This window comes from Sipha flava, unplaced genomic scaffold (assembly GCF_003268045.1).
Source record: "Sipha flava isolate LNK unplaced genomic scaffold, YSA_version1 34_pilon_pilon, whole genome shotgun sequence".
Taxonomy (NCBI): domain Eukaryota; kingdom Metazoa; phylum Arthropoda; class Insecta; order Hemiptera; family Aphididae; genus Sipha; species Sipha flava.
The window spans coordinates 2866839-2889799 of NW_020273045.1; the positions used below are offsets into that span (position 1 = coordinate 2866839).

Consider the following 22961-nt stretch of genomic DNA (forward strand, 5'->3'; position numbering starts at 1 on the left):
TTAATTGATAAATTTAAAAACTAAAAAATATGAAGAGGTAAAATTTGTTTAAACTCTAAGTGTTAATGTATTGTAGGGGCTGATTTTTTGCAAAATAGTGGGCCAATTGGGTCCCAGTACGCCCCTGAAAAGATATATATTTTTACTTCTATTTCATTAGTCAAAACTCTTCAAAACTTTGTTATGATAACGTCATATTTAAACTTTGGTATCGGACTATATATATAATTAATTTTAAGTTTAAAACTTAAAAAGTTTAATTATCATTTAATCTTGATGGGACTAAGGAATAACACCTCTTAAGACTTAAGTAATTTTTATAATAAATTATATTCGCCTGATTTTAAATGTTTAATTACAAAATTGAAAATGCTGTAAATGGGCAATACATTTTTCACTAACTTCCACATTAATTATGTATATTATTGTATTGTAATCTTCATTTTTAAGCGTTAAAAATAAAAAAATAATTTATTTAACGAGTATTTTTTTCTATAATAATAATATTCGAACTATAAATACTTAACATAATTAAACAAATTATATAATAATGTAAAATAATAAAAAGACAAATGAAATTTCAAAATAAAATTTGGTTTTTATTCAAAGTTATGTCTACTGTGGATCATTTTATAATAAAATTTTTAATTATATAAATATCATCATTGGCTTCTTGTATTGAATTTTATTATATATTTTCTACTGAAAAGTAAAAAAATTGTTTAGTTTTTGGGTATAATTTCTTTTCTTAGGATATTTCTTAGACTCAATTAAACCTTTGACGAATATTTACCGCTCAAAAGAGTAATTCCAGAATTAAAATCAATGCATAATTCGTTTTGCTTAATATTAAAATAACATAATTAAATTAAAAAATAATATAATTTACCTGGTTTCTTTGAGTTATTTTATTAGTCCATGGACTCTAAAGCAATTAAGCATATGCATGTCTTAAAAAATTTTCTTATCTAAAACGTGATTAATAAATTAAGTCACTTTACAACCTTTAATTAGGCTCTCAAAAATAAAACAAATGTCATCATTTTAATTTTAAATAATTGTTTTGTACGCACATACTGTCGATTGTTGTAGTTAGAGATTTGTGATAAGTTAACAACCTTATAATTTTTGTACAAATATATCGCTCAATTTCAAATAAATAACCAACCAATCCAAATGCAGTCCTTAACTTAATATTTAGGAAACATTCTTGACAAGCGCCTCACGTGACCCCATCTAATTAAGTCCAAACGCAAATACGAGTAGGCAACACAATTATGTTTTCTTAGACCGCTTCTTAAATCTAAAATGCATCTCAAACATAAAATTATTATGTATTTACTAAGTCATAATTTGATTTATGTGGTCATATGGTATACAAATTTGAGGTCCTATAAAACCATATAATATGTCTAATCCAAACCTTCTAGTCTCAGACTTATAACTAGAGCCTCCTGATTTATTAAAAACGAATCTCTTCATCAAGACCTTAAAATAACCACCATCAAAGAATTGGCAAAAACACATTATAATCATTTTCATGCTAAATTAATAAGTTACTCGAATCTTCTCATCCGCAATATGTTCTCCTTATCTCTCCTCGAAAATGTTGATTGTCGTCTAAAAAGGAATTGGTCTAGGGATTTTATTGATATCTGAAAGTTAAATAATAATAAAAAAAAAATTCTGTGGTGTTGGTGAAAAATTTATTTTACAAATTAATAATTTTCTATAAAATATAAATATTTTTAACCTACTTATTTAACGTTTAAGTTAACAGATTTCTAGGATCTTTTAATAATAAAAATAATAAAATAATATATAATTTATTTTTTGTATTTAGTTTAATAACAAACAATAAGTAGGTAAAATAAACATAAATATCGAAGAAAAAAAAGATTTTTTTTGTTTTTTTAAAACAATAAAGTATACTTTTAATTTCTCATATCCATTTAGAATATTTTCTGAAAATGTTGATACGTGGAATTTGAATACTGAATTTGTAGTAATTATTATTTACAAGTACTTCAAATTGTGAATAGTGAATATTTTTGTGAGGTGTCCCCTGATACTATTTCGCTAAACACAATTTGAATACTTATAAATACATAATAATATATACTTTTATAGATAATATACAAGTTGAAAGAATTACATAGATGCCGGCACTACGATACATTTAAGTATAAAGTATATTCTAGATGAAAATTAGTTTTAATTTCGTGTACATTTGAACAAAGTAATTATTAATTCGTTTTAGTTTAATAATATTTTACATGCTTACAAATCACTGTACTATTCAAACAAAAATAATTTACAATTTTATAACTTGAAATAAAAAAATCAATAATATGTTAAGTTTATAGTATTTTTAGTAAACTTTTTACTCAATGTAAATCCTAAACAATAAAACTTAGGTACATACAACAGTTTTGTCTGTAGCCATATTTTCATGTTGTTACTTTTACACATATACTTATAATATCGGGTATACATTTTACATTTTAGAGAAAAGAAAAAAAAAATATATCAGTTCATAAATGTTTCATAATTGTTTTATAATGTTTTATAAATAATCCCAAATATACATTAATTAATTAAAATTAGCGTTGAGTTATTGAAAATTGCAGTACATAGTAGTGCATTGGTCGACATTTTTATGATTATTGTACATAGAAAACTGAAACTTCTCGATTTCGGATACATACAGTATACCTGAATACATCAATGAAAATCAATTTAGTATTGTTTAGAATTTTAAATAATTTATATGTATTTTATGGTACTTGATATTCAGGATTAACCATAATTGGTTGATGGTCGTACCCTTACCCGCAATGCTTCAGTAGCATTAGCGAGGAATAAAAGGTTTTTATAAAGCTATACCCCAAGATACCTCGATAATTTCAACTTTTGTAGGATTCCCTTTCTTGAAAATTTGAACAAATAACTGACGAAGACCATTCCTGTTATATTTGTTTGCTATTTCGTATATTTTTTATAATTTGGCGTAGGTAAATAATATTTTTTCCTGCAATTTTTATTTGTTCAGAATATATAATACTATCACATGGAGATTTATTGTTTTTTTAGTGATTTAATGATTATTTAAATTCTTCGATATTTGGTGCTAGAAATTCAGGTTCCGCTGTATGATATACTAATTATTCTTACTTTTCATTGTTGTTATTTTCGATGAGGTTATTTTTGTTATTTAGCAGTTCTTCAAAAAATTCTTGAAATTTGTTTACAATCTCATTAGGTTCTGATATTACATTACCACGTGCTTTGTATCCTTTTTTTAATAAACATGCACTTCTTTAAAAACAGTCTTGGTTCTTTTTTTATATAATTCGATATCTTCTATAACTTTTTTTCAATTGTGCGTTAGCTGTTGCTTAATCACTTTTTTTTGCTGAAGTTCTAAGTTTTGAGTATTCATTTATGTTTTCTTGTGCAAGATTTAGCATTATATTTTGTCCAGCTAAACTTCGTTTGTTAATCGTTACTTGGCACTCCAAGTTATACTAATGATTTTTGTTTTGTGTAATGTGCTTACCTCGTAATCATTCAGCGGCTTTTGTTATAGATTCTTTTGTTTTTGACTACAATTTTACGTTATCCGATTCATGTTCTGCAAGATTATATTTCCTTATATTTTCAAATATTTCTTTTTGGTATATATCTATCTCCTATGGATTCCTAACTTTTTCTATTTTAAATTTGTTATCTTTCGTGTATACCTCTTACTCCTCCATTTTACTAATAACTTTAAGATAAACTTGCAACAACTAAATAATCGTCTGTATCTCCATCAGCACCTCTGTAACTTCTAATGTTACGAATCGATGTGTTGTGCCTCTTGTCTGATGATTTGGTAAAGTTGAATTTTTGTTTTCCCATATGAAGTATACCATCTATGTTTATAAATGTTTTTTCTTGGGAAATAAGAGTTGCTAATCATGAGATCTTTCAAGGAACAAAAATCAACTATTTTGTGACCATTGTTATTTGTGGTAGTATGCCAGTTCTCTTTTACCGATTGTTTATCCAAAGGATATTTCTCTACCAACAAACATTTAAATTCCCAATAATTAACCTTATACAGTATTTAAGCAGTGCGTCAAAAGTTCTTTTTAAAGTATCATAGAAACAATTTTTTTCTCGTCGTTTGCATTTCAATCTACACTATATTAATAAATTCTATATCATCAAGTTCAATATTATTAAATCTTGTTTTATAGTGCAAGACAAGATTCGTATGTAACAGATGTGTTCATTCACTGGCATACATGCCTAAACTTGCTTCATAATTGCTTTATCAATCATAAAACCAACTCCTTTCTTGTGTCTACCTGTTTGCAGACCGCTATAGAATATTTAATTTTACCCAAAAACATAAAACAGCACAAGCATGGTTATATGAAAAATAGTTAAAATACAATCATTGAGTGCTAGGATATTTTATTGTAAGCTCCAGATTTTTTTTGCGGTTGGTAGCATAATTCGCAATTATATCGAGTTGTATTGTTGCAGTTAATACGAATGCAAGCAAAGGTTATTGGTTGGATGGTTTCTTTTTTAATTAACTTTTAAATATTTTTTTTTTTAACAACATGATCTGGAATCTAGATCTGACTGAGCTTTATTTTATAAAAATTATGTACAGTTGGATGGCAAAGGGGATTGTAATATACTTAATTGAGTCAGGTTGTCCGAGTGAGTCTTACTGCAACTGACTTAGACCCCGATTAATAACTGAACGACCGTAGAAGGAGCGATAAATGGAACCTTATTGTGGAGTCTGCCCTGGGTGGGTCTCACTACAACAGGATTGAACCTGATTAACAATTGAACGACTGTAGAAGGAGCGGTAAACGGGACCTTGTTACGTGAGTTTACCCTGACTGGGTCTCACTACAACAGTTTTGAACCCGATTAACAATTGAACGAATGTAGGAGTGGAAAACGGGACCTTATTGCGTGAGTCTGCCCTGGGTGGGTCTCACTACAACAGGTTTGAACCCGATTAACAATTGAACGAACGTAGGAGTGGAAAACGGGACCTTATTGCGTTAGTCTGCCCTGGGTGGGTCTCACTACAACAGGTTTGAACCCGATTAACAATTGAACGAACGCAGAAGGAGTGGAAAACGGGACCTTATTGCGTGAGTCTGCCCTGGGTGGGTCTCACTACAGCAGGTTTGAACCCGATTAACAATTGAACGAACGTAGAAGGAGTGGAAAACGGGACCTTATTGCGTGAGTCTGCCCTCGGTGGGTCTCACTATAACAGGTTTGAACCCGATTAATTACTGAACAACAGTAAGAGGCACGGTGAATTCGATCTTGTTATGTAAGTCTGCCCTGGGTGGGTTACTACAACGCAGGAAAGATAATGGTATTGTAGTCGGAGATGTTTGGTCGTTGATATGTCTTTTAAATCGGGAAAAATAGTATTGTGATGTAATGGAAGAGGACGCTCTTTAATTTCTGTTATCGCAAAAGCTGTAATTGAAACTTTCTTTTTATTTTTAAGCGTCTTTCGCAAAGTCAGAAACAGATCATTAAAAACCAGTGGAGAAAAACCAAGCAACGATACGTCTGTCACTGAGTACTTACTGGTTATGATTAAAAGGTATTTCTGCATAAGCTTACAAGTAAATAAATTATTATTTATTCAACAAAATTAGTTAGCTTCTAATTATATATATGTATATATTTATAAATTTTTCAGAATTATTATTTTCTGGTCATTACACTTGATAATTCTGATGTTAAAATGAAAACTTATCAGCGAAATTGTTTTAGTGGTGTGATTGAATTATTTTTGGATAAGTTTCATGTTAATTTTCTCTTTTTCTCAAGTCTATATTTGAAAAATTAAAAAAGTCAATATACGCATAGAAATACAAGGGTAAAATTAGTCTTCTTCTTCTTGAGTACTACCGGCCACTAGGACCATCCCGTCAAACAACCAATCCTCCAGGACACTGTCAGCTGCTTTTGTTTTCCAATCTGGGCCACCGTTCAACGATTTTACATCCCTCTTTACTACATCTTCCCATCTTAAACGTGGACTTCCATGAGGCTTTTTCCCTTCTGGGTTCTCTGTCAAAACTATTTGTAGTAGTGGGTTCTGACTACGCCATGTGTGACCCACTCATTGTGGACTCCTACTCTGGACTATATTTAATATATTTAGCTTCTGAAATTGTTGGATTCTTGTTCTTCTCCCGTTTCTATGTTAAGGCTAAATAATTCATCAGGTTCTTTACAGTTGAGTAGAGTATTAAAATAATCTCCCCACTTTTTTGGCTAATTCTTCATTCGTGGTTATCAATGATCCATTGTCATCTTTTAAGAATCTTTCCTTTTTCTTGTATCCACCTGTAAGATCATTTATGTTTTTGTACATATCTCTAGTACTGTGAGCTTTGTAGTCTTGTTCGGCATTATTCATTATATTTTGAACATATTTCCGCTTTTCACTTCTTAGGATGTAACTTCTTTCCCTTAAACGAGTTTTGTACCTTGTGAATAGTTCTTCGTTCCTCATATCGTTTAACCACTTTTATTTTGCAATCTTTCTTCTCTGTAAAGTTTCTTCGCAAATTCTGTTGATCCAAGGCTTAGGTTTTAGCTTTTTTGTTCTTAACTTCTTATTAGCTACATTACTTAAAACATCTCTAATTTGTTCCTAACGCTCATCCATATTTTCATCGACTATTATTTCTTTACTTTGTAGAACGTCCTTGATATTGTTTACAAAATGTTTGTCTATATCTTGATTTTCCAATTTGTCTATGTCTAGTCTCTTTAGTGGATTATGTTTATCAAGTTTTTTTAGTTTCACTCTATGCCTAGTAGTAAGTGATCAGATCCAATGTTTGCTCCACGCCTTGTTCTTATATTCAATATGCTATTTTTAAATCTGGAGTTTACTAGTACATAATCTATTTGGTTTTTATACTTCCCGTCTAGAGATCCCCGTGTATATTTGTGTATATCTTTCTTTGGTAACATAGTGCTTTTTATCACCAGACCATTTTCTATTTCAAAATCAATCAGTTTTACACCATTATCATTCGTACTTTCGTATAGGCTATGGTTTCCAACAACTTTTTTATAGCATATATCTCGGTCTAGCTTAGCGTTAAAATCGCCAAGTACTACCTTTATTATACCAGTTGAAGAAGCAAATACATCTGCTAGTGTCGCATAGAACAAATCCTTTTCGTCTTCATCCTTCTCTTCTGTTAGTGCGTGAGCATTTATCAAAATCATATCCAAATTTTTAGATTTTATTGTTATGGTCGAAATTCTTGGGTTTATATCTTTAAATTCTTTAGCTGTGTGGATTATTGATTCGTGTATTGCAAATCCTGTTCCTAATTTGTGAGGGTGTTCATATTTCCCATTAAAAATGGTTGTTTGGGATACTTTAGTTTTTCCAGTATCTTCCCATCTAATTTCTTGTAAGGCTACACATTTCATCCTATATTTTTCTACTTATGTTACTAAATCCAAAGTTGCTCCTGGTTTGTACAAAGTCCTTACGTTTCATGTACCACATAAAAATTCCGATTTCCAGTTTCCTTTCTTGTTTCCGTCAAATCTGTTCCAAGGCTTGTTGTTTGGGTCCTGAACATAACATTTTTTATATGGATGGGTTGTTAGCCCATCGCATAACCCCCAACCTGGAGGACCAGACTACTCCAATCAATTAAAAATTAGAGTAGGGCTATTGCAATGTACCTAAGTGCATTGGGCGATGGGGGCGCCACTTTCCCTACGCCGTCTAAAAATTAGTATTACTCACTAAAATATAATCATAATACAGTATATTATCAAGTATGAGTATAGTTCAATATTTCAATCAAAGTACATAAAAGATTAAGTATATTTTTTAAGATTGAAATTGTATAACCTAGAATTTCATTTTTGTGTGAATCAAAGATAATTCTCTGTGAACTAATTTATATCTTAAATATTAATATCGATCAGTATTTGAAAATGTTTGCATTGTAATTATTTTTATAATTTGAAGATGAATAAAAATTTAATTTATAAATACTAGGGTCTTTTATTTTACTTATAAACTATATATTATTAAAATAAAGTTATTATAATAGTTAAATGTTTATGTATAGAACCACTTATTTAGAACTATTTCCAATTTATGTAATTTATTATAAGTAACACTCATACATAAAGTGATGCAATACGTTGATCCAAGTATAATAATAATTATGATTTGCAAAAACATGTACACATAGCAAAACATATATTAAATTGTACTGATGTTCTGTTGATATTGTCTCCAATTAAGGCAAAAACGCCTATATGTAAGTTATTGTGTTTTATAATATATCCTAGAAATGAGTAATTTTATCGAGGTATCTATACTAAAAAAAAGAAGAATTATATAGAATACATTAACATTTTATTTATATTTTTGTATCTACTTGTATTTATCTATAAATCTTATATCTATATCGTTGTGTATATAAAATTATAGGAAATAACATTATTTAGGCACTAATACTATTCGATTTGCATTCTAAAATACAGCTCTTATTTTTTTTTCATAAAATCCTGTACTGCACATTGTAAATATTTGTTACAAAATATAAATATTTTTGGATTTTTTAATTTTTTTACAATTTTTAGAATAACTTATAAATATATATATACGAGGTGTGGCTAATAAATAACGATATTTTCTCTGTAAAAACTTTTTATTTATATTTTTTTATGGTTTAACATTTTTCCCCTTCTATATACTCCCCTCCATGTTTGACACATCGCTCCATTCTAATTTTCCATTGGTTGAAACAGTGTTGGAAATCCTTTTCTTGCAATGTCTTTAACACCTCTGTCGCTTTTGTTTTTTCAGCTTCAACTGACTCAAAATGTGTGCCCTCCAACGCATGTTTTAGTTTTGGAAAAAGCCAAAAGTCGCATGGAGCGAGATCTGGTGAATATGGGGGGGTGTTGAAGCACTGGAGTTCGATTTTTAGCTAGAAATTGCTTTACAGATAAGGCACTGTGAACCGGTGCATTGTCTCGATGACAAGATCCAAGAGTCATTTTCCCACAACTCAGGCCGCTTTCTTCTTACTCGTTCTCTGAGTGTTGTCAATACTTGAAGGTAATAATTTTGATTCACAGTTTGTCCTTGAGGTACCCATTCTGTCATTATTACACCCTTAATATTGAAAAATACGATCAACATGGCCTTCAGTTTTGACTTGCTCATTCGAGCTTTTTTCAATTTTGGTGATTCGGAAGTCTTCCAATGCATGGATTGTCTCTTAGTTTCGGGGTCATATTGGAAAATCTAAGTTTCATCGCATGTTATCACCTTTTTCAACAAATCTCGTTCATTTTCCATCCGTTCAAGAATATTAACGCAAATTTGTCGCCTACCGTCTTTCTGTTCTAGAGTGAGGTTTTTAGGCACCATTTTAGTGCAGACTTTTTTCATGTTTAATTCATCGTGCAAAATTTGTCTAACGGTCTCCTTGTCGATATTAACCATCTCAGCTATCATTCGAATACTCAGACGTCGATCTTTTCGCACAATTTCATTGATTTTTGAAATGTTATCGTTAGTTTTTGAGGAGCATGGACGGCCCACCCGTTGATTGCCTTCAATTTCTTCACTACCCTCACGAAATCGTTTGTACCACTCAAAAACACGTGGTCGTGATAGGACACTATCTCCATATACTTCAGTTAATAAATTAAAACTTTTGGTTGCAGATTTTCCAAGTTTCACTAAAAATTTTAAATTAATACGTTGTTCAATTTCTTCGTCCGGCATGATTTCGACATTCAACACGTAAGAGGTCAATTTAAACGACGCTTACACATTGACTACGAAATGGAGACTGACTAAACTGGTATTGTTCGATGCAGTGATATTCATAGATTACAAATATACTACCATTATACCCTTATCTACTCATGTCTTATCGCTAAGTAGATAGTCTCGTTATTTAATAGCCACACCTCGTATATATTAAAAATTTGACTTGAAGTACATACAAAGTAAGGAGTTTAAATTCAAGCAATTTTCATGGCTATTGACAATAATATAGTATTGTAAACATAGTTGATCGTTCTTCTTTGATCTGGAGTGGATTAAATTAGAAGGGAGAAAAATACAGAATGTTCAATTAAACATTACCAAATATTCCCCTGTATATTATATAATATATTATTTGTTGATTAGTATACTAAAAGTTATATAAATATTAATAGTATCCTATATAAATAAAAGTAATCTTAAATTTTAATATGATCAAAGTTATAAAACATTAAAATAAATATTCGTCATAAAATCTACGAATGCTTAATTGTAAATAGAATATCAAAAAACTTAAAGAAATATATGTTTATACTTTTATAAAATGAGAAAAAAATATCTTTGAAATAGTAAATGTTGACGTAAGAATTAAAAACAGGATAATAGTCACCAGTGTCATATTCTGAAATTACAGATTACCACCGTAATGGGTCAATACAAATTCGAATCATTCATTATTTATTTATTAGTTTAGACAAAAGTAAAATAGGTCGTACAAGCAACAACGTATTATTATAATATGCAATGAATATGCGTGATTAGTATTTAAATATAAATCATTGTTAAGACGTGAATAGGAAAGAAAATAAAAGTAGGTAGGTAGGTTGTGTAATAATTATCTATTCTACTGTTTTACACATGATTTTATCCAAGTTCATATTATGTACAAAATTGTACATGAATATGGATTTTTAAACTCAATCTGTTATTGGTGTTTATTTCCTTAATTATTTTCTAAAGTATAAAATTCTTAAATGAAACAACGTATTATTATAGTACCCGTGATTAGTATATACATATATTTAAATATAAATTATTTTTAAAACGAATAGGAAAGAAAATAAAAGTAGGTAGATTGTGTAATAATTATCTATTCTACTGTTTTACAGATGGTTTTATCCAAGTTCATATTATGTACAAAATTGTACATGAATATGGATTTTTAAACTCAATCTGTTATTGGTGTTTATTTCCTTAATTATTTTCTAAAGTCTAAAATTCCTAAATACTCTAAAAGAGAAACATTGTATTACAATATTTACCAATGTGCAGTTATATAAAATATTTATTTTTATTTTTTATTTTATTTTATTATCTTAGTTCTTCTTATACAAACATATTTATATAATACAAATAAGAGTAAAATTAATTGAAATTAAAAATTATACATTTCATTGCTGTCTTAAAGCAAGTAAATAGTATAAATATACATTTTTTTGTATATTTATCTTAAATATTAATGTTATTATTATGATGTTATCGTAGTGTATCTTACATAGGTAATTAATATTTAAATTATACATATTAAAATAGTAATTAGTAACATTCATTGAATGAATTACATCTATAAATAAAAAATGTATATCTATAAGTATAATTATTTACATTTTTAACTTAAATAATTTACATGGTTCACTAAAATATTTACTTAAACACTAAAATATAAGTACCTAATAAATAGACTAAGGTTTGAAGCATTGGATTGTAAGATAATCACATCCTTTTATTTTCCTTATATTATAATTTAGAATATTTTTTACGCTTTCTGTGTAGTTATATAGGTATACGAAACATTTAATCTAGTCATAACATTATTATTTCGAGATAAAATATACAATTAATAATATTGAATATACGAATTCCTTATTTAATTTTATGTATATACATTTAGTAATAATACATTTCATCATCATCATGATCTAAAGGCAACGCCTTGTCAAAATAGTCATGTTTGTCTGTCCTTTGCCGCTTCTTTTAATTGTTGGTAGGATACGCAACCCATCTTTTCTTTTATGTCATGAAAATAATTAGCTCTAGGTCTCCCTCTTGGTCTTCGTCCCATTATTCATCCTTCAAATATGTTATTAAGAAAATCATATATAGCTGAATAAGATGCCCAATCCATTTGATTTTACTCTCCATCATGTTTGTTAGAAGATTTATTTTTTCTCCTATTTCATTTAAAACGCTTTCGTTTGATTTTCGTTTCAATTGGTCTTTAACATCTTTCTCTACAGCCACATTTCTGTTGCTTGTAAGTAGTTCTTATCTTTTTGAGTAATTGTCCGTTTCTCACATCCATAACATAATATACTCCATACAAAAGTTTTAATACAATTTTTACGAGTTTCTAATTTGAGGTGACTGTTACTAAGTATATTAACTTTTTGAGGAAAGCTTGTTTGGCGAAAGATATCCTCTTCTTTATGTCAGCCGTTACTTAGTTTCTATTCGTAATAAAGCTTTCCAAATAACAAAACTCATTAACTTGTATAGAGTTGTTTCTTAATTTTATATTTATTTCATCGTTGTTATTGATCTTATTTATCAACATTGTTTTTGTTTTTTGTCCATTGATCTTCAGTTGATATTCATCAAATACATCCGCCAAGGTGTTGAGCATTTTATTCATATCATTTTGAGACTTAGCTAGCCGAACAATGTCATCTGAAAATCGCATGCAGTGAATCCTTTGACCATTGATCTTTATTTCTCCTGTGTTATTTTTAAGTTCATTTATTGATGCTTTAATAAAAATATTAAATAAATATAGTGATAGTGGGCATCCTTGCCTGATTCCTTTTCTAATTTTTCCTTTTATTGCTCTATTAATATCAATTATAGTTGTCTGAGCTTTATACAGTTTTAAAATAAGTCTTTTATCTCTCCAATCAATTCCTTTATCTTTCATCATTCTAAATAAACACATCCAATTTACTTTATCAAACGCTTTCTCTAGATCTATGAAAGTGGCATATGTATTCCTGTTTACATCTATTCTTCTATCAAGAATTTGACGTAGTGCTAGTATTGCTTCTCTTGTCCCTCTTTCCTTCCTGAAACCAAATTGATATCTCCTATTTGGTTTTCTACCTTATTCTTCAACCCATTTTTTTTAACATTTACTCGTAGAAGTATTTTCGATGCATGAAATAGAATGGAAATTTTCCTGTAGTTAGAGCATTCATTTGTATCTCCCTTTTTAGGTATGGTAATGCATTTACTTGTAACAAAGTCGTTAAGGATCTTTCCTTTTTCACAACAATCGGTGATGATATTAAAAATCTTTTCTGTTGTTGAATTGTCTAGATTCTTTAGTACTTCTGCTGGTATTTCATCTATTTCCGTTGCTTTTTTATTTCTTAGATTTATCAATGCTTTATATAACTCTTCTCTGGTTATTGGTGGTCCCAATTTATTCATATTTACATCTTTTTCACTTTTTATATAAGTTTCCTCATCTTCAATCTCATCTCCTTTGTATAATTCTTCCATATACTCTTTCCATCCTTCTGCTACTTTTTCATTTTTAAATAAGATTTTTCTCGATTTATCTTTAACCACATGACTTCTTGTTTTCGGAGTGTAATTTATGCATTTCACTTTGTTGTACGTTTTGTCTGTATTGTTTCTTTTTAGATTCGTTTCAATTTCCTTACAGTTTACCTCCAGCCATTTATCTTTTGTAATTCTACATTCAGTTGTTACTTTGTTCTTTATCTTTTTGTAGTAGTCAGTCTCTCTTAAAGGGTTTCTTACTTTAATTGAATCTAAAATAGTTTGGTTCATTCATGGTTTCTTTGGGGTTTTAGTATTATTTCTCAGTACTTTTTTGGTTATGGCACTAATGTTTTCCTTGATTTCCTCTTATGATTTGGCTTTCTCATTTTTCTTTTTTAACTCTTCTAAATTGTTCTGATGTTATAGTATCTTTGAGATTCTCTAAACCCAAACTTTTTCCTACTGATAATCCTTTTTTTAAAACTAATATTGCACTTTGCCATAACCAGTGAATGGTCACTGTGTATTTTAAAACCCGGGTAAGAGTGACTAGATTTTATTTGATTGTGGAACTTCTTTTTGACTAGAATGTAATCAATTTGTAATCTTCTTTTATCACTTGGTGCTTTACAAGTGTACTTCTTCTATATGGAACTTCGTGTACTGTATTGGAAATAATCAGTTTATATTGTTCACAAAATTCAATCAGTTTTTCCCCTCTTGAATTCATATTTCCATAGCCAAACTTTCCTAGACAGGTATAATGTGATATTTGACGACCGACAACAGCGTTAAAATCTCCCATTATGAAGAGATTTGCATTATCTTCCGTTAGCGTTATCAAGTCCTCTATCTGCTTTTATATGCTATCGATTTCTTCATCCCTACTATTTGTAGTTGGAAAATAGACTTGTATAATATATAAGTTAGTTGGGTGAGCTTCTAATTTTATCATCATAACTCTATCGTTCACATGATATGTGTGCAGAACATTATTTTTCCATTTTCCTCTTAAAATTATCGCTACTTCATTTTTTCCTCCTTTTTCATTTCCATTGTGTATAATACTTAGTTATTCATTAGTAAAATCTCTATTTCCTGCCCATCTTGTTGCACATATTCCTGTAATATCAAGTTCTGCTTTCTTCATTTATTCGGCAACTTCCTCTATTTTTTCGTCCTTTTTCATCATTCTAATATTCCACGTGCCAATGTTAAACTTATTTTTTTCTTTGACTTTACAAGGATTTCGTGGGTTGACGACCTGGGGAACCTTGTCACTCTCCTTGCCGGATCTAGTCATCCGAATTCCATGATCAGTATGGTTGTTATATAAGGGACACTTCACATCATTTGCTATTTGAGTTAGGGATTTAATGCAGTAGTTTCCCTCTTTCTTGCTGCATCGCAGTTGATGAGCCATTACTTGGAACATTTCCAAGTTGCCTCTATTATGTCCATCCATTGCCGATTATTTCTGTCGTAGAAAACGCCAATGGATGATAGTAACGAACGCTGCTTCCCGCCGTTACCTCCTTTTAATCGCCTCTTACGATAAGCAGGAGTTACTGTGGACCTATTCTAACCCCGAGTCCACACAGTAAACATTTCATAATTCATATCAATAATTGCCTTTTGTTTGTATGCTAAATTACTAAGTTACTAGGTCCATTTGTTTTAAGCAAAGAAGACTGAACAAAATAAAATTAATAAATTATGTTGTGACTAGATTTTGAAAAAATGAAATATAAAATTATTAAAACCTGTACGAATATTTATTATTTAAATATAGATAAAAATTTTTGCTTTTGTATATAAGACATGTTACTAGAGGTATTCTCCATCGGGATTTAACGTTAAAATGCATATTTCAATCGGTTATATCGGTTACACGTAACATTCCAATAAAAATTTACAAAAATCAAATCTTCGCACACGCGGTTTGTTTTACAATTAAGTGTTGAAAGTATGGATAGACGAGGAGTGAAGCAGGGCTTGGCGTTTTAAAAATGTAATCGCATCAATCACGTCCCCTAGACTTGCGTCAACCGAAACGCTCTGCGTACACGTCGGGAGGACTGAAGCGTTACGACGTTGCGAAAATCATACGGAACAATGGCGTCAGATCGTCAGGAAGCGATTTAACGATTTATCATGCAACAATAGTTACCCAAGCACAGCTTCTCGGAGGCGGATCGCGGAATGTGAATGTGTGCGAGCGTGTGTGGCGTGTGAAGCGAGCTGTAGCGATATGCGTGTGCGCGTGAAGGGAGGAGGGCGACTGACGGCGAGAACCGCGGCCAGTCCGCGGCTGCCGAGCGTCGGTTCCGAGCCGGCGTGGCCGGGCGCCTCACTCGCCAGCGATTGGCAGGGCTGTTGATGTCTCGGTCGCGGGCGGCGGTTTGGGCAACGGGTCCGGAAACTTGACGATGACGCGGTGCCACACGTTGGCCGGTATACCGTAGTAGTACCGCGGTATGACGGTATGATGCCGTTTCTTCGCGTGTGTCCTCAACGTGTCGATGCGACTGTACACGGCGTCGCAGTCCGAGCACTTGTGGTCCCGCGAGTAGTGCGTCTGGAAATGGTGCCACTTGCTGCGCACGTGTTTCGCGCACACCTTGCAGATGTACAGCTTCGGGTTGACCGGGTCCTCGAGGAATATCTTGTCGCAGTTGGGCTTTCGGTGGTACTTGACGTCTGAAACAAGCCGCGTCGCGTTACCGATTAGTTTCGTCCGGGACCGGTTCGGGGGCCAACCGGCCGGACGAGGTAAGAATATGGACTTCCGGATGAGTGTTGCCGCGATACGTACGGCACTCTTGGGGGGCCCTGCGCGAACCCTATCGTTTGTTTAAGTTTTTGGGACAACTTCAGCGTCCACTGCACACAGCGATCGCTGTAACGCGTTGCGCCAGCTGCGTTCAATGGCGAAATGTTGTTTAACTTTAGTTGGTGCTACAATATAATGCGCCCCAAAAGTTCAAACGGTCAACATTGTACCCACTGCATGGTTTCAGATGGTCATAGGCGTTCGCACAGGGCATACCGAGTGTCCCTGGACACTACCGGAAAATGTTAATCTATACTTACTATGATCAACATGAATATGTGATAAGTGTATAGTCTGTACTATAGACCGATAATAAACAATCTATTTATAGTGTTATGTCTCTGTTTATTTTATGACAGTTCTACTAAGAAGAATGAAGTAAGAAAGTTATCAACGAAATAGTTATATACACTCTTTTGGTGTATATGATATTTAATTGATTGATATAATTATGAAAACTAATTTAAACAAAGCGTTTATTATTATTTATTTATTATTATTTTGTGTTAACTAATATCGATAGGTAGGTAATAAAAGTTGATTAGGTACCCCCCCTAATTTTTCTCGGGCACGCCTCAGACTTTAAGTCTGTGTACGCAAGTATTCGTGTATCGAGTATTGAAATCGAAATTACGAAACATATTCGTGTGGCAGTGTAGGATTCATGAAGAAACTTATCATATATCTTGTGTACGCACTGATTACATCAATGGCATTGACTTTTAATAAGACTGTTGATAAAAATCTATAAAAAACTATTTGTTTCACAACGTCCGACAAATATGATCACATAATGTACAAACATTTTTTAAGATAATATACAAGTATATTCGTTTTTGGATGCATTATGTTTTCAGGCAGATCGAACATTTTTTTCTGGACTAACACATAGTTAATATTTTTGTACCACCTGACCAATAAAATGTGCTCAATTCGATTAATATATAATTAAATAAATATTTTCATACTATAACAGTTACAATTTTATTACGAACATAAATAATAACTAATGCCAATAATATATTTTAATTAGGCCTATGTAATTTTAAATCAACACAGGAATACAATTGTAATATATTCCTAGTAAAAGAAGATTTTATCTTGCAGTTAATCGTTTAAATCGTTCATAATGCATAACATCAAACACACAGTTTATAATTTTCTTGTTCAAGTTTGTCCAATAATTCGAACTGTTTATCAAAATTTGCACCTTAGTTTTAGTTAGTCTAATTAACTTAGATGAATTACATTATACTCGGACAGCCAAAATAGCATAAGAAAACAATAATTATTTTGCTGGTTGTTGATTTGTGGGCTCTTTACTGTAAATATGATTCATGAAAATACAAGCATTAAGTTCAATATTTTAACTTCTATCTATTGAAATTAAGACAATTAATTATTTAAATTAATTCAGGAACAATAATTAATGTTTATTAGTGTATTTAGAAATAATATAATTTCAAAGTAATTATTCAAAATGTATTATTTAATAATTATTTATCGAAAAATAAAACACATCACAATTTATAACGTTTTCTTTTAATTTTATTAATATTTTATTTTATATTAAACTTATACACGTTTTGATATATAAATAAAAACTTGAATCTTTAGATAATTACATACTATAACATTCTGAATTAAAATAGTAGCTAATTTAATTATTTTTGAAAAATAAAAAAACAGATATTAAAATCTGTAGATGGTACTATAAGTCAATTTAATAAAAAAATGTTTTTTGTTTTTGATATTACAGAGGACACCTATTTGGTGTTCGAAAAAACTTAACGTAATTTTTGATTATACTTTTATTTTTATTTTTTTTTTAGTGTTTTATTATTATTGTTGTTGTTAATATAATTTGTGTATTTAATGTTTTAAGTATCTAAATCATTCACGCCGAGGAGATGTATGAAATTTAATACAAACAATACATATACTTATAAGCTTAAATAATCAACCAACATTTTCACATGAATTCAAATAATTAACTCCGATTATTAAATACATTAGTGATACCAAATTATTAATTAAAAACCAGACAATGGAAAACAGATGATAAAAAAAGCAATAGAAATCAAAAAATGCTCTAACAACTATAATAATGATATCAAAATGAGTTAGTAAATGTGTGAAAATCATTTATTCAGCAATAAAAAAAAAAAAAACACGAAAATTAATTCAACGAGAACAAATAAAATCAAATTGAATACTAGGTACTGATAACTACTATAATGGCATTGTAATGCATGTATGTATATATGTAAGAATAGATATGAAAACAAATTGGGATTTTTATACTTTTTTGTAAATCGATAATTACCTACTTAATGATAAGTTTTTTTTAAATCTCAGCAATTTATAATATATATATATATAAGTACCGTAAACGCTTTTTAGAATCAACAACGTTGATTCACTTATATTTGACGGCAACGGCAATGATATTTCTGAGTTAGGTTCGAAGTAATTTGTATGTTTCACCTGAAATATTATATACTCACAGTATTTAATCTACGAGTGATTTAAACTTATATGCTAAATAAAATAAACTAAAACTTTATTATTAACTTTATTATTTTTATTATTTATTTGATATTATTCAAAAATATTATTTTTATTAGTTATTATTTGGAATGATTTTGTAAGTAATAAAGAAGCGTATTTTAATGCTAGTAAATAAAAATTGTTAATTTATAATGGTTTCTCGAAAAGAAATAAATATTTTAGAAAAATTTATTTTAAATTTGAACGTATTTTATCATTATTTGAAGAGGAATATGGGTCAATAATGATAAAAATAAAAACAATAAATCTTAGATTTTTACAACACCATCAGAAAGTGTATTATTTCCGTAGTTAAGGTAGGAGGTACGATATACTATACTATTTCATATCACAGTGTCCCGTGTAAATCGTAGATTCTGTTGGTTTATAACTAGATAAAACTATATCAAAGTTTTTGTTCACGATGACTGGGTAAAGAATTTATTTATCTAATGTTTTTGACGGAATAAACTCAGCAAAGAAAATTATATTATTTTATAATGGTGATATAAAAGTTACAATAATGATTGAAATCAACCATTATGTCCGTAACATTATGATGCGTATTATCCGTTATGCATAATGTACTATATAGAGAACGGTGTTATGCACTAACTGCTTAAAAAGTAGGTTTATTACTGACGCTCATATTGGTTTATATTAAGAACGAATGGGGTTTTATCATTTCTTCGTTTATGTGCGTAAATATTACTTTTCGTCATTGGATGATTATTAATCAATTGATAGTTCAATATTATTTTTACAAATTTCATTATGCACATCCTACATCTTAAGCCATTTTTTTACCTCACTTTTCTTCGATTCCTTTTTATTTTTATTCTTTACACAAGATAAGTCCATCGGTTCAATTTGCTCAATGAGATTATTATTTGGTGTGGATAAATAAGGATCCTGTGCGCCAACTTGAGTGTAATGACCACCATAGATATTGTTCTGAAATTAAAATAGTTATAATTCAACGCATTAATTTATAATTTAATTTTAACTGCTAAATTTAAAGTTTAGTACAAACATTCAAAGAAGGCTGATCGTTTAAATCAAAATAATTTTTCCTGTGATCAAGCATAATACTTGAAATTGTTGGTCGAATCGTTGGGTACGTGTCATCATTAATGTTGAAGTCAAATTGAGTTACATTTGGAAGAGTTGCATAGTAGTTGCTGCGGTAATCTTTTTCAATCAAGTTGCAGATCTGAAAAAAAGAGTAAGCAAATATTAAAGTATTCCGATGTATATTTGTGGGTAGAAATTGAAATCATATAAATAATTCTTACGGATGCGTTTTGGAAAGTTCTGTAAATGTTTAAATTATTTTCTGAATTCCCGGAGGTCTGTCCGTTTCTTGAATAAAACTCCATTTAAAAAAAAAATGTGGATCATCAATATATTGAATAAGTATGGTAAGTGTCTTGTATTTTCAAACTTCCCGGTTACTTTACCTGTGTACACGTATTTTATGATGAGTTCCATTTGTGTAGAAGAGACGTCAAGAAAACCTAAATTTTGAGGTTTAGGATTTTTAGTGTAATTTGTATACACAAAAAAAAACACATCTTTGTAAAACCAATACACTTTTCACTCAGAATCTAAAATAATACTTTTTCGTAAAATCAACACATTTTTCGTTTTAATCTTAAAATCGATTTAACAAATTATTGGACGATCGATGTATCCGATGAATTAGTTCTCAAAATTAGGTTAATTCAAATCTGACTATTGATATATATCAGGGGTGTCAAATTATTTGAACTCTACGAGCCAAAAATAACTTTTTTTTTTCGAGTTTATTGTATATTTAATGTATTAATATAAAAAAGATGAGTTTAAGTACCTGATACAATAATATTACTTTGTTAACTATTTATTTTCTGTATGTGATTTTTTTTGTTGAATGCTTGATGCCAATTCGTTGATATTTAGCGTATAATTATCTACTAGCATTGTAATGTTATTTAATATTAAAAATAAAAATATATATATAGAATATATGATTCGGCGCGACATTGTGGCAACGTGATTGAGAGTAAGTACCGTTCGCTGCCAAAGAAAAAAAAATTATATATGTATATGATGAAAGTATTTTAATTTTTCGCGTGCCACCTTGGACATGCATACTATGGATTTGATATCCCTGATATATATATATATATATGTTTATTTAATATTTTATAGTTAAATTGCTCTTTTATTATACAAAATAAAACGGTTAACCGTTAATTTATTAACTACATTAAATTATTATAAAAACGTTAAGCTTAGTAAATTTTTTTAAAAAATTTAGTATAGTACGGAATATAAGTTCGTACATATTTATAAGAATTAAAATTTATTCGAGATTATAATATAAATAAAGAAGTTTCAGTGGAGTAAAATAACTGAGAAACTACAAAAATTACCAATGAAAAAAATACAATGTATGAAGATTAAATTCAAGTGTATGATTTTTCTATTTCTAGATTCAGTAATCATGCTATACAAATGTGAAACATTTCTCAGACAGGAAGGATTGCTAGGATTAATTTTGAAATGTATGGTCGAGGAAAAAAATTTCATAGGACGACCACAATTACAATTCATGAGCCAGATTATAGAAGACCAAGAATTAAAAAGGAAGGCCCACTACAGAGTTTCATGGAAATTGTTGTAAACTAATCATTAGATTGAAGACTGCAGATGAAGAAGTCTTACTGTGGAATGTGTTACATTATTACAAATTAAAAATTTATATGTAATTCCAATTTTACGTACCTTTAAAATTTTGATTTCCATTCCGCAATATTTTTATTAAATGTTAATTTAAATTAAAATATTTAATTATTTAAATGTATTTTGAAAGAGCCACTTTAGTTATGGATTGATAACTGAAAGGAGCACTTTTTTTTCAGGGACTGGTACCTTTAAGTTTTTACGGTTTCAGTTTCGGTTCCGGTTCTTAATTATTTTATTAAAAGGTTCGGGTTCGGGTTCCGGTTATTGAAAAATACAAAATCGGTTAAATACGATTGAAAACACTCAATATCTAATTTTTTTCCTACCCTGCCAAATTTAATCAAACGATAATCGTATAATAATCGACAATCGAACGATTAAGAACGTTATACCTTTTGGCTGAACGATTGATACGGTTGATATTTATCGGACGTTTATCGGATTAACTGGATGTTATTAGGAACTTAAATACCAGATACCTAACGGGATACTTACAGAGCGTTGTAGTCGTCGCACAAACATTAACGAAGTATTCGTCACTTTATAAAATATATTATGTAGCATATTCCTTTTCGTCAAATAATAGAAAATAATGAATTTAAAATTATACGAAGTGAACGAGGTGAAAATCTAGTATTATTAGATTGTAATAAATCTATAATTCTAAATAATTCTATAAATATAAATTTTATTTGAAAATGTAAGCACACAAGAAATATTTAGAGTATTTTGGAATATGCTATCAGCATATAATATTAAAAATTAAGATTAAATATAAAATTTTTAAAGAAATTATATCTCAGAAATGTATATATGCTTTGAAATTTTAAGAATAAAAACATAATTAATAATGTTTGTTATATCCGATTTTTTTTTATTTTATAGTTAGGGTTCCGGTTCGGTTCCGGTTCCCAATATTTTAAGGGTTCTTGGGTTCCAGAACCGGTTTTTTCGGGTTCGTTTCCAACCACTGTTTTTTCTTGTATAAAATTTGATTATTTTGGAGTTTGGGATTGAGAGGATTCAATTGTTCCATTGTAATTCGAATAATATTTATTTTATACGGTCAGGAAAAAATTCGATTTTTTGAAATATATGAATGAAGTGAACAATTTGATTTTGATAAAGCAGTAAATATTATATATATTGAATAAATAAGACTAATACATGCAACTTATGATACTATTTAAGTGTGAAATAATTAGATGAATAGACAATAAATACATGAAACAATATAAAATAGATTTAAAATGTATGAATACGAATATTAAATCTTAACAATTTTGAAGTTTGAACATAACAAAAATTTAGTGATAAATGTGAGCAACACTACATATTATACTATTATTGTGTATTCTAAAGCAATGTATTATACAAATAATTCTAAAAGCTTTATATAATATAATATAATGATGATAATAATAATAATAATAATAATAATAATAATAATAATAATAATAATAATAATAATAA

At 29.5% G+C, this 22961-nt stretch overlaps 2 protein-coding genes across 2 annotated transcripts; both read right to left on the reverse strand.

The window, feature by feature from the left end:
• Nucleotides 1-6852: 6852 nt before the first annotated feature.
• On the reverse strand, nt 6853-7497 carry LOC112687460 (craniofacial development protein 2-like). Its single transcript, XM_025560182.1, has one exon. It carries the CDS (start codon nt 7495-7497, stop codon nt 6853-6855), a length of 645 nt encoding a protein of 214 aa, XP_025415967.1.
• A 1846-nt stretch (nt 7498-9343) lies between these two features.
• Nucleotides 9344-9829, reverse strand: LOC112687461 (protein GVQW3-like). Its single transcript, XM_025560183.1, has one exon. The coding sequence runs from the start codon at nt 9827-9829 to the stop codon at nt 9344-9346; it is 486 nt and encodes a 161-aa protein (XP_025415968.1).
• Between the last annotated feature and the right edge of the window lie 13132 nt (nt 9830-22961).

What these genes read in the sequence shown, in the direction of transcription:
- LOC112687460 (XM_025560182.1), bottom strand. Translation starts at nt 7,497, where the DNA reads ATGAAATGTGTAGCCTTACAAGAAATTAGATGGGAAGATACTGGAAAA.
- LOC112687461 (XM_025560183.1), bottom strand. Translation starts at nt 9,829, where the DNA reads ATGCCGGACGAAGAAATTGAACAACGTATTAATTTAAAATTTTTAGTG.